Source organism: Xiphias gladius, chromosome 17 (genome assembly GCF_016859285.1).
Source record: "Xiphias gladius isolate SHS-SW01 ecotype Sanya breed wild chromosome 17, ASM1685928v1, whole genome shotgun sequence".
In the NCBI taxonomy this organism is placed as follows: domain Eukaryota; kingdom Metazoa; phylum Chordata; class Actinopteri; order Istiophoriformes; family Xiphiidae; genus Xiphias; species Xiphias gladius.
In genome coordinates, this window is record NC_053416.1 from 23,433,753 (window position 1) to 23,446,521 (window position 12,769).

A 12,769-nucleotide genomic window follows, 5' to 3' on the forward strand; every position below is an offset into this window, starting at 1 on the left:
AAAGTGTATCAAAATTGGATGCGATTTCATGAAACTCTTAAGGATTATAACCTTAAATTCTTTAATATTTAATTGAAAATGTTCAAAAAGTCACCATATTCCTTAGAAAGGGAAGAAGATTCTGCAAGGTCGTCTGGCTGTTGAGTGTTTAGTGGATGTAGTAAAGTGCTTTTGCCTGAAACGTGCCATACAAGCCAAGTCCCCGATGGCCCTAATGAAATCTAAAAAAGGTCTGACCCCTTAGTAGTCTAGACAGACAGCCAAACACTGCTTATAAGGCATCCTGGAGCAGGCTGACACGTACATAATCTCAGTGAAAGTGACTGGAGCACTGCACAATGACGACTGTTCACCTCATGTGGCATGGCTTGTATATGAAAATAGAAACAGATTTCATGTTGATACCGGTTAAAAATGTTGAATCAAAGACAACCTGAGAGCAAATGTGCTGTGATGGGTTGTCTTGACTACAGTTCAAGATTTCTTGTCCTTGATTAATGTATCTTACTGGGTCTTACACTGGTATTGGTTTGATCCTGGTCAAGCTTATCCAGCAAATATTTCCCACACTTGATCTTACAGTAGCGGGATTATCAGGGATTTTTCATTGTGCAAACAGAAGTCACATATCTTTTGACAAAGTCTTTAAAGCTCTTGGGATGTCACAGTTCTACCCAACAAATGTTGGCCAGTTAATAGGAGTTGGAGATATGAGACTCCGACTCCAGCTAATACACTTTTTAGTTAATAAAATGCCATTTGACATTATAGTCAGCCACAGGCTCTTTTTATGTGTCCCACAGGTCATTAATCTACAACTCTAGCTGCTGAGTTGTGTTAGAACACTAACTGTCAATGATAAATCATCTCCTTACTCGCATCAGATCCTGTCCCAGAAGGATTAAATGTAAGGCTGATGTTCCTCTACAACTTGTGAAAGGAGTTGGATGCTAAGAGTACCAGTATGATTGAGATAGGGTGGGGGTTTGCTCTTCTCCTTCCAATTATTGGCCACTCAGAGAAAGCCAGCCAGTCACGCAGCTCTGTGTGTGTGTGTGTGTGTGTGTGTGTGTGTGTGTGTGTGTGTGTGTGTCCATGAATTATACATGTGCTCCATTAAGGCACTTAACAGCTGGTTCTTCAGGAACTTAGCAGCAACAACTGCAGCCTGGTGGCCACTGTGTGCTGCTTATTAAAACAGCAGCACTAGTCATTAAGAGTGTGCAGTAATTTGCTTTTTGACCACCATAAACTAGCCAGTCACAAAGCTATTTTCAGTTCAATCTCATCTCTCTGGAGGGTGACTGGGCCAGCTGCCGATTTTCCTCACATGGCAGCGAGATGCACTACAGTAATTAAATGTCTGTTGTGGCTTGCTGACCTTGCTGTGGCTCAGGCATTGAGCCTTTTCTATACCCAGCTGTACCAAACGTCCTGGTCATCATATCTATAGATCCATCAGTGACTCTTGAGTAATAACTTCAGAGGCAGGAGGACAAGGAAAAGACCTCTCAATGAAAGAGAGGGGAGGTGGCAGACAGCCACACTCATTTTGGACACCTAGTTGTAAAACCGTAGTGACCTAATGGAAGTCATATGAATGTAGTGTAGTAAAATGCATACTGAAATATACATTCTTCAGTCCACTCTTGGACTTCTTCAAAGTTACCTTAAAGTAAAAGTAAAAAAAAACAAAACACATCAGCTGATTTTGGTTTGTGTAATTGACTAGTTTGAAAATAACAGCAGTGTATGTACAGTATGAATCAGATATCATTCAGGTATGAGAATTTAAAGAAATATTCTTATCCAAATGTTCATTTTTACAATTTTTACACATTCAAAATTACCCCAAGAACGGAGTGTATATTTTTCTATTCTCTGTTACTGCAATGACCCAATTTCCTCCATGGGAGAAGGTTTCATCTAATCTAATCTCATGTAATGCTCTTTCATGAAACAAAGTCTTTACTTGCATTTATATTTCCAAGGAGATTAGGGCTACTTTGCAAAAATATTACAGCTTGCATATACAGTAACTATTCTTTTCTTCATATCTTCCCACACCCGCAAACATACCAACGGCATCTTATATTATTCAACACTATGAAATTCATCCACATCACAGAAATTGTGAGAGGCACATATCCTGTCTGGGTTAAGATTAAAATCAACATTTAATAATTGTACTCTTTACTGAGTCCACACTGTGAGGATCTGCATTCAGGCTTTGGCTTCAGTTTAGCATCAACTTGATTATGAGGCAACAAAAGTTACAAGAAATGGGATTTTCTGATTCTAATTCTGTGTCGCTTTTCATCAATACTCCTTACCACTCCTAACAAGATTCTGTCTGCATCATAAAATTTCACTACACTGCCGCCTTAATATAATTCTTAAATCTATAATACAAGCAATCACCCTCGTAAAAAACTGTTTGGAGTAGGATTTTGTGCAAGGCAACAGGCATTTTTCACAACAAATCCCTTTTATCTATGGATAGGAGTTATTAGCATAACTATATAATTTAACATGATTATTCAACATCAGACTAAGACAGACGGACTGGCTTGAATGTCAGCACCACAGGGAGCAAAATCGAGTGGGACTGAATCAAGAAAGAAGCTTTCTACAGACAACACTTATTTTCCTTTCACACTATACACACAGTCGACAATGTGTAATGTTTTTCAATGAGATAGAGGTGCTAAAAATGGCTCATTCAACAGCTGCTTTACCCCTTCCTCCTCCTCCGAAAATTCACCCCACCTTCTGCTTATGTTGCTTATTTTCCGAGCCATAATATTTTTCAAGATTAGACACACAATTAACTCTAATGTTCTTAGCGGAGCAAGTGGGGGCTTACTGCTGGAGGACAAAATATATCTCATCTTCCCACAACTCAGCTCTGTGTGTATGACAATGCCTGGACATTAGCTGATAATAATGTGACATGCACAATAGAATATACAGTGGCTAAATGATGTGTCCATGGGAAGTCAGAATTGGCAAAAATAGATTTAATGTTAGAGTAAATTGTCAGGTCTGTCTTGCACAAAACAGTGGTTATTTTCCTCATATATAGCCTACTACTAAGCCTAATTCTTTAACACTGCACAATGGATAATCTAACAGTGGTTCAAGCATGTGTAGAGCTGAGCTGACACCTAACTAGCAGGTAAGCAGAAACAGACTGCACACAAGCACCTGCAGATGCAGCACCCTAGGGACCTGCCTGCCACACTGTGTATCATCACACTGAGATGGCTAGTGCAGATGCCGTGAGAATATTATGCAAAATACCCAGAATACATGAAGTGTGGAAAGAACATCCTAAGTTAAAGCAAGTAATTAGTAGTAGTAGTAGCTGTAAATCCATACATCAGTTTTAACAGGCAATTCCCTCCATTCAACAGAGAACGCATAGTGTGCTATAACGTCTACGTCTATAACGAGACATAACATTATAGCACACTATAACTGAATAAAGAATTAAGATGTTAAATCCAGTATGAGACAGTGACAATTACCATAAAAAAATTATTGCCAAATTAGAAATTCACAATTTTTTTTAATCATACTTCTGAGTCATCATTAAGCCTTGCTTACAAAATAGTTATGCTTTATATATAGTCAACTATTTTGTAAAGTGGAACATTTAGTGAATTCTGGTAGCATTTTTCCCAAATAATTATGCAGCATTTTGTAACAAAATCCTTCACATTTCCTTCACTGCCTAATGTGTTGCATCTTTTCCACTTCTGTGCCATTTATCTACAGAAAAATGGAATTCTGGCAATGTTCATTTGAGATATGAGGTACGTGAAAACCCTTATCATCACAGTGAACATCTTATTTCTCATAGAGCCCATTATTCCTCATTAGGAGCCAAGGGCATTGTAGGCGCTGCAGACCTGGGCATCTTGCGGCTGAGTGATGAATGTGCTTTGGGGGTGTTTATCGTCCTAACAGTGTGAGATAGTGATGATGACCGATGGACTCAAGAAAGCGAGGAAAAACAGGACTGCAGTGACCTTGTTTTTACTGATAAGTTACATGGGTAGCAGAGGAAACACCTCTCCTTCACTAAGATCCCTGTTCAACTTGTATTTTAAGCATTTCAGCAGTCAGGCTAAAGATATCAGGAGTGTACTGTCTACTCTGTACTTTCCGTCTCCCAAGGACATGTAAAAATTTTGAACAAAAAAAATCAATTATTGTTTAAATTCTTAAAAACAGTGCATTAGTGAAACAAAACAAAAAAGTTTATAGTCCAATAGTCCAATTTTTATTGCATCACATCCAACAACACCAAGATGTTGAAAGGAACAAATAATGTCAATTTTATTAAGCTAAAATGTAACGTCTTCACACATTCCTAACACAAATTTAAATAGGCAATGTTTAGATTCCAATTGGATCCCTATTAAGAAAAAAAAAACAAAAAACTTTTTAACTAATTTTCAAGTGAGACTATATATGTACTGAAGAGCCAACAATGTCACGTAACCTTTAACAGGACAACAAAACAGTGTCCCTGTTTTCCTACTCACTCCTGTTTTTCAGCAGTGCTGCCAATCCATGTAAATCGCAATTAATTCATGGAGTAATATGAAAAAACTGTGGTTCTTCTACCTGAGTGGCAGAACTGCTGAATAAACTGCAAAAGAGGAGTTCTGAATTTGAACACTGGCTTCCAAAATCATGGCCTTTAAAAATATATGAATTTTACAGAAGAACTAAAGTGGGGTTAGCCATCATCTGTATTTCATATTGTGATATTGTCATTACCAGAGCTCACGGACAGAAAAAAATAATTTTGAGTCAAGTGTCAGTACTTACAGGAATTGACTGTATATACATTCACAAGTGAATTTCACACTTCAGAGACTTGAGCCGATCTGGCAAAATAGACCTGGCGCATTAAGATAGAGAAGCAGGGAAAAGAGCCAGGGTCATGTGTGGCTCATGGACCTGGTGGACACGCACGCACACTGGCTGGAATGGCAGCAGTTAGTCTCCGGCAGCCATGTCAGAGCTGGAATACAACACGCAGAGCAAAGCTTTGCTGAACAGGCATATGGAAAAAGGAGATGCTGGGTTTTGTCCGATTGTGATCCCTTGTCCGTCTGCCAAACAGCTTGCTTTAAATTAAGAAGCATCAGAGCTCCAGACAGTGACTAAAATGGTTGAAGATGCAACCATTTTTTGAGAGTCTGCGAGTTAAAATTCATGTGGTTGCATTTGTGCAAATGCATGTTGATCATTAGGCTTTTATGGTGCTCCTCCGGCACAGGTACTACATTAGCCATTGTGGTTGCAAATAGTACTTTGTCTTCTTTACTAGCTCTGTCAGTCTCTCCCTACCTGCACTTTCATCATCAGTGAACATGCGCAAAACAATCCATTTAGCTGTTACCATGTTCCAAAGATGAAGGGGTTTATAACTGATTATTTAAAAAAATAAAATGAGGAGCGAGAGGAGGAGGCTGGTTGAGAGGGAGACAAGAGGCCCCGACTCAGACACAACTGATGATGAGAGTGCAGGCTGCAGGGAGAGACCGACTGAGCCAGTGAAGAAAAAGTACTACTTTCAACCACAATGGCTAAAGTGGTACCCATGGTTGTGGCATCAGGGGAATGCTATGCTATGTGTGTATTGTAAGCAATGTGGCCGTCCATTACAGGACAAGACAGGATATCTGTTCATCAGGAGCCAAATTTCAGCTGTTTCAATGGTTATTTGCTAATCCCTGTCGCCCTTAGTTACGGTTGCTACATGTATCCAGTAGAGGTCGACCAACTAATCGTTTCAGCCGATTAATCGGCACTGATAGGACGTTTTATAATCAGAATCGGTGAACTTTGGCTGATACCTGCGCTGCCTTTACAGTCATGCAGGGTTATACATCATCATTTTCCGTGAAGGCTCCATTCACGAAATCAAGGTAATGTCACTGTGTACCTGAGATCATTTATATGTATATGAAAGTTATCTTTATATACGACGACTTTATTCGTAAATTATGAGTATGATAAGGTTGTTGGTTATAGTATGGCATTATTAATGCATTAGACTGAAGATAATTGCTGCTCTGCTGTCTCTGTTTTGCTATCAGGCAGGGTCGGTAGAATTTTGCCGGCCATAAGTGCAAGCCTAAAACAATTATGGGCCAATGGCCATATCTGATCTTTTGAGGGCCAATTTTGCTCAAAATATCTGTGTGCATGTAATTAATGACTGATGATAATCCAAACAACTGTTAACGACCCCATGAAATGGCACGGAAGGGGTGTGGGGGTGGCACTCTTTTTTTCAGAAAGCTTTTCTCTAGTCCATGAAAAAACCTTCAAGGCACTGTTCTGGCGATAAGTTTAGAAAATGTGGGCTAAAACCTTTGTGGTCCCGTGGTAAATGTTCAAACAGCTGATTTTACAGCAAGGCTGACAAGTGGCATTCATGTCATATATGACCCCTTTTTAGTTTATTTATCCCTACAAAAGTTATCTCTTAAATATATAACGCAACACCATCAATTCTTTGTCCATGATATAACACAGGCAGACAATGAGGAAATAAAACTATTCAACTGTTACTTTATTTACCAATCTGGCATTCTCTCTTCCAAATAATCCAGCCACCTAAATATCCATTCACGGAAGGTAATTACACACTTTAGGATCCTCCTTACCTCGGGAATATGCAAGAACATCAATGGTTTGTAAGAGTGAGATTTAACAGTGTAACGGGACATGCAACAGAAGTAATCTAGTGCTGAACAGCGCATCGCCCATTGTAAATGCAACATATTCCAACGATGTAGTCCATGAAATCACACTTCAGGATATTCTCTTACAAATGATTAAATTCAGAGCGACAGAAAACCGGTTTATTAAAAACGGTGTATGCAAAAGTAGCTGGCTAGGTTACTGCAGATGTACTATAACAGAAAACTCTGACTGATGTTGCAGTAATAAAAGGGGTAATTCACTTTTTCAATAAGATTATGGCAGCTTCGTTGATGCTACTTGAGTTGTGTCTTCTGAATTATATAGTGTTTTTGCATTTTTCCCAAAATATAAGCCTAATTACCTAGAAAGCTTCTGAGATAATAACACTGCTTTTTAATTTTAGGAAACTTAACTTTATCTGAAAGGCTGCCCCTTAATTTCCCCCCATATTAAAGTGTAATTTAAATCATTCATGTAGATTTTAATAGATACTGAATACATAAAAGTACAAATTAAAAATATAGCTAATAACTATCAGCTATTGTTTTTTTTCCTGCTCCAAACTATCGTTATTATATCAGCCTTTAAAATATCTAACTAAAAAAAGTTGGCTTCTCATTACTAGCTTGCAACTGTAAACTGCCAACTGAGCTATTTATACTAATGTTAGCTCCATGAGCAGGTTTAACAAGCTGTCTCTGTCACTTTTTAATTTTTCCTGCTGACTTGTTTTAAAATGAGAACCTTAAAAAAAGGGTTTTAAAAACACACGTGGCTACATACATGATATTGCGCTAAAACTGAAGTTAAAGCTACATGTCCTAGGCAAAAAGTCAGGATCCTCAACATTTGAAATTGAAATGTGGAGACAGTCTAGTATTGTAAGTGTGATAGGAAAATATATAATATATATAGGGGTTTAACGAATGGTCAATTGATCAGGTGCTCTCTCACCACATATTGATGCTTTCTTAACTACCATCAGGTCTTGCTAAGCTTGTAACAACTAGAGCTTTTCTATGTATGACAAATATGAATGTTACTGTCTGTCAACTATTATCATATGCTGTTGTTTTTTGTTTACAAAATTCTGCTGAAATTCCAAATTATAAAATACAAAATCATTATTAATCATTTAAATCAGTTATCAGAAGATCAAAACATTTGCTGCTTTCAGATTCCCAAATGAGAAAATGTGCTGCTTTTCTCTGTTTTCACATCATCGTAAATTAAATACCTTAGGGTTTTAGACAGTTGGTCAGACAAAACAAGCAAACTGACCAAGCATGCAAGCTGACCAATACATTGTGGTCCCTTAAGCCCAACATACGCACTAAAGCATGACCTTTGTGACCTGATCCGCACTTGTGTCCTTTGGGCAAAACTGCTCCAGAACTAAGCTTATTGAACAATATAGCACATCATTTGCATGCCTCTAGGGAGTGTCAGTAGCTCAATACTGTGGCCAAAGTGTTATAAAGGTTAAAAGACATACAAACTTGAAAAATCTGTCAATATAACATTGACTTAAGACAAAGGGGTTCAAGGAAATTCTTAACAATATATCTTGCCACAAGAATGCTTGGCAGCAGACCAGAAGGCAGTTTTATTCCCTACCTGTGAAAAAGGAATGAGCTCTGAATACAAAGAGGCTACACGGCCATTAACAGGTCTCAGAAACAAGAGCCACTATTAATCATTTTCACTGATTCTCTAGCAGACAGCAATTTGTTCATTCAGTAATTCAGACATGAAATGGACGAGGGAATGAGGGGAGCGCTAGGGTAATGTGGCGAGGTAAAGGTGGGATCAGAATTTTACACTCCTATAAAGGTGAACAGAAGTTGGCACAGGGCTTGTACAGGGCTGGCATGCTAAAATATTAACGTCCAGACGTGTGAATATTCATGTGCAGTTGTCCCCATCATCAGATTGTGGAGGACAAAGCAGTATCCCTGGAGTGTAATCTAATTCTACATGTTCCTGCTTCATTTCCAAGGACAGGAGGCTCCAGGCAGAGCGGGTGGCTGCTTGGTTAGAGGTGAAGCTGCGGCTGCAACATGTTTCACCCAACAGGAGGCAAGTAGTGGCATTGGACTGCTGGGTCATGACAAGTGAATATGACCTCAAGTCATTACTGTCTCTGTGGGGCCAATGACAATGGCTCAGGTTGTGCTGTTCATGCCTCCAACCATCTCTGTGGTTGTAACTATTTCTTCATGGGCCCCATCATCTTACAACACTCACATATCTGTAGGAGTGATAATAGTTTTTCCCAATAGCATTACTCATAAAACCTCTGTTATATCAAGATATTCAATACATCTGCAACAGCTTCTGTGTAAAACAACAGGGATTTTTTTCCATCAGTAAAACAGAACCTAATACATCCAGTACATGCAAGCAAGGGGGAAGGTAGTTTACTAGAGAAACCGGAGCACACACAAGTACACTCCCTGGATCTACGTGTCTGATTTCAAAAGGTAACCAAGCAACCAGTTACTGGCCAGGACCTAGGCTTATCAGGAAACTGCTTCTTGCGCCTGCTCACATTTTCAACAGGTTTTTGTTTATCCTAGGTTAGTGGCTTCCCTCTTGACCCGAACAGCCAGGAGTGGAGGGGGCTGGAGGAAGCACCAGGGCAGGTCCTGCAACATTGTAGCAGGGAAAATGACAGTTCAGGTCCCATGCAAGGACTCCAACATGCAAAAGTACAGACTGCTGAATGGAAATCAAGAGGTTTCTGTTGAGAAAGGGAAGAAGTCTTCAACACTGGTAACATTTTCAAGGATTTTACATTTACCACTTACAATTTTATTTATTTTGTCATTAATAATATTGAATGAAATGCCTTGTGGACAAATAGTGCAAAGTCAATGGAGCAGAAAGACCCTACTTGTTATTTTGCCATTTAAGAGATGTTAGCACATTACTTTGTATAAGCCATGTTAAAAGAATACTACGAGTCTGGCAGATACTGTTCTTGTCTGCTGAAGTGGAACAGCGCACAAATGACGAGGCCATGATGCCATTAGGATGGTAATGAGTCCAAACTTGAGTACACAACAATGTGAGTTAAGAGACAAAAGAAGGCTAACAACATACATACGTAATATTACACTCAGTGCCCTAGAAATTACATGGGGAGATGCCCGGAAGATCCTAAACAAAGCACTTCTTCCTTACATGCGCTCTCAGTTATCAGCACACTGGAATATCATTAGCCTTACCATGGCTCTGTGGCTTCCCATGAAAATCTCAGGAAATCTTTCAATAACTACCACACAATGTGACCGATTGAAGCCAAAAGACAATCCCGAAGCCAAAGTTTCACACTATTGTTTAGAGTGGGAGGAGTGATCTGCTAGTTTCAGCGTAAATTCCTGGACACTACACAGCCACACCCTTACAAAATTAAATACTGCTTTTGCTACAATTAACAAACAACAGAGCTTACTTAAGACTAAAATTGGTTAGGACGACGTATCATTAACATTATAATCGTATAGTTTTGATCAATAATGTTTCTACATTCATTTCTCTGATTATACCTGCAGACCAACAAAACAAATCACAACCAAAAAGTCTTGAAAATCAAAATAACAACATTGATTTGGTACCTTCCCTATCCTCAAAATGAATACATTATTCAAGGATGCCTCTGATGAAAAAGCCAAACAAAAACAAAATACACAGTGCCCAAAAAGCTATCCCTTGGTTCTATGTCCTTTAGGGTGGTTCTCAGCCAAATGAGGAATAGCCCAATTTCAGTTTTAAATCATTGATTGCAAGTTAGCACAAGCAAGGCAGGTTTAAATATAACCCACTCTGATCAAAGGTCACACAGCCCACACTGCTATCTACCCACCTACAGTAATCAACAACCAACAAAAACCCTCTCAGGTGAGAGTCAGTCGGACTAAGCTTTCATCAAATGAGGGTCTTGACGCTGAAACGTTTAAATAAGTTAATGACACCAACATAAACAAAGCTGTACACATGAGCAAACGTGTGGTTAAGTCAGATGTGATAGCCTGGGATTTCGGACTGGAGAAGCGGGACGGAGGTCAGCACTGCTGGCAGATGGCAGACCAAAAAGCCTGTACTTGGAAGTCCCGTCGCCGCGGGTTTAAATGCGGATCAAGCTATTGTGTTAACCACCAGACGATAAACCAAAAGACATCACACGGAAACACCCAGATTTCTGGCACCGCGAAGCGCTCCTAAATTTGTCTACCCCCCTCGAATTTCTGTGGGCTTTTAATACACAGTACTACACATTTTAAAAAACATCCATTCCGAGTATCAATATTAGCTTTAAAACTGCCAACTGGTATGGTTTACCTGACGAGAAATGCAAACCAAACCACTGTCAATTTAATGGCGTTATTAAGGTAAAACGTGTATAAGAACGCATCAGATAACGTTTAGCAAAGTTTGATTTATTATCCGCTGACCCTTCTTTTTCTTTCTTCTTTGCGTTTCTCTCTGTCTTCTTGACTTAAAAAACCCCGCTTTGCTAAATAGCAATTCTTTGGCAAATAACCTACCTTAGTTGCAGTTTAATTATTTAAATTTAAATTCGGTTTTGGCCGGAAGCTTGTTCTGGTATGCTAGCTCAATAAATGGACTTTGGGTCAGTTACTCCCTGTTGACCCATTTCTTTAAATGATATTCAGATGTCGTTCGGTTAACCACTGAGCAAGTTCAATTTAACCACACTAACCTAAGGTAATGGAACCCGAGGCTATCAGTATTTTAACTTGAAGACAAAGGCAAGTTTCGCCAGTGTTCACATTACTGAACACGGCTGACCACTCTGTGAGACTCTACTCGCTGCCGTTTTAGCGAGGAAAAAAAAAATCATTACAATCAAAGTAGCTCAGCGGCTGTTGGTGTCAGAAAACTTACCTGCCAAGAGGCTCGACAGTACACAGCAGAACCGGGCTATCGACAGCTCCATCACTGTTCCGGCTATTCCGCGACTTCTTCAGTGCAACTTGGTCGGAGAACTTGTGCTGAATTCGAGTGAGACGCAGTAACCCAGCTCGACCGACGCATCCAAACTCCCCTCCTCCTGCGCCGCTCCGCACACTGCAGGTGCAGTGGAGCTTGCCCCGGGCTGTCACGTGACGTGCGCTTTAGCCCAAACAGTATTCTGTGGCGCCCTCTGTCGGTATGAAGACGCAGCTTCCCCCGTGTTTACTCGCGGAGGAAAGGAGCCCGTATTTTCCGGTACGGTATCCGTATATGTGCGGTCGGGCCCAAGTGCCTCCAACTTGTGTAACTTTTCGGGTGGCATTCCCCATTGTCACCGAAAGTTTTGAGCTTCTCACCTTTTTGAGTCATAGTCAAAAATTCTATCCCAAATGATGACGACCTGAACGGCTTGAGAGTAACTATAGTGACATCGATTCAGGTGTCTAACCGTGGCTTACTTTGTAGTCTGTCAAGAGCATAAGGGGAGAGATTGTGCTATAGTTCCAAACTGTTTAATTGTAAATATTGTTTTTCTTATATTTAGTTTTAAAATTTATTTTTTTATTCCTCTATATTAATATTTTAAAATCATTTTTCATGTTAGTATTTTTTATCTAATCAGTATATTATTCTTGGAAACCAATGTCAAGCCCGTATACAACAAAACTGTGGACGTACAGCACCGTGCAAAGGTTTGAAACACTTTAGAGTGACGGAGAACTATCTTCAGACACAAGAAGAACAAGGAGTCCTGCAACAGATGGTCTGGCCCCCACAGAGCCCTGATCTCGACATCATGGAGTCAGTCTGGGATCACATGCAGAGACAGAAGACACTGAGACAGACTAAATCCACAGTAGACCTGTTATAGAACAACCTCTCCGAGATGCTTGGAGCAACCTAACTGCCGAGCACATTGAAAAATTGTATCCAGGTGTAGTGAGGAGAACTGGTGTTGTTTCAAAGGCAAAAGGTTGTCACAGCGGATTTCTTCTTAGTTTTTTTTTTTCTTTACTGCACTATTAGGAAGTTAACTGATCAATAAAAGCTATTCATG

At 39.7% G+C, this 12,769-nt stretch overlaps 1 protein-coding gene across 1 annotated transcript in view; it reads right to left on the bottom strand.

Moving 5' to 3' along the window:
* cxadr (CXADR Ig-like cell adhesion molecule) overlaps nucleotides 1–11,860 on the bottom strand; it is a 41,101-nt gene extending 29,241 nt beyond the window's left edge. Inside the window, exon 1 of the mRNA XM_040150574.1 lies at nucleotides 11,644–11,860. Within this exon, the coding sequence (XP_040006508.1) occupies nucleotides 11,644–11,695 (52 nt within the window). The 5' untranslated portion in view covers nucleotides 11,696–11,860. The remainder of the gene's footprint in view (nucleotides 1–11,643) is intronic.
* Between the last annotated feature and the right edge of the window lie 909 nt (nucleotides 11,861–12,769).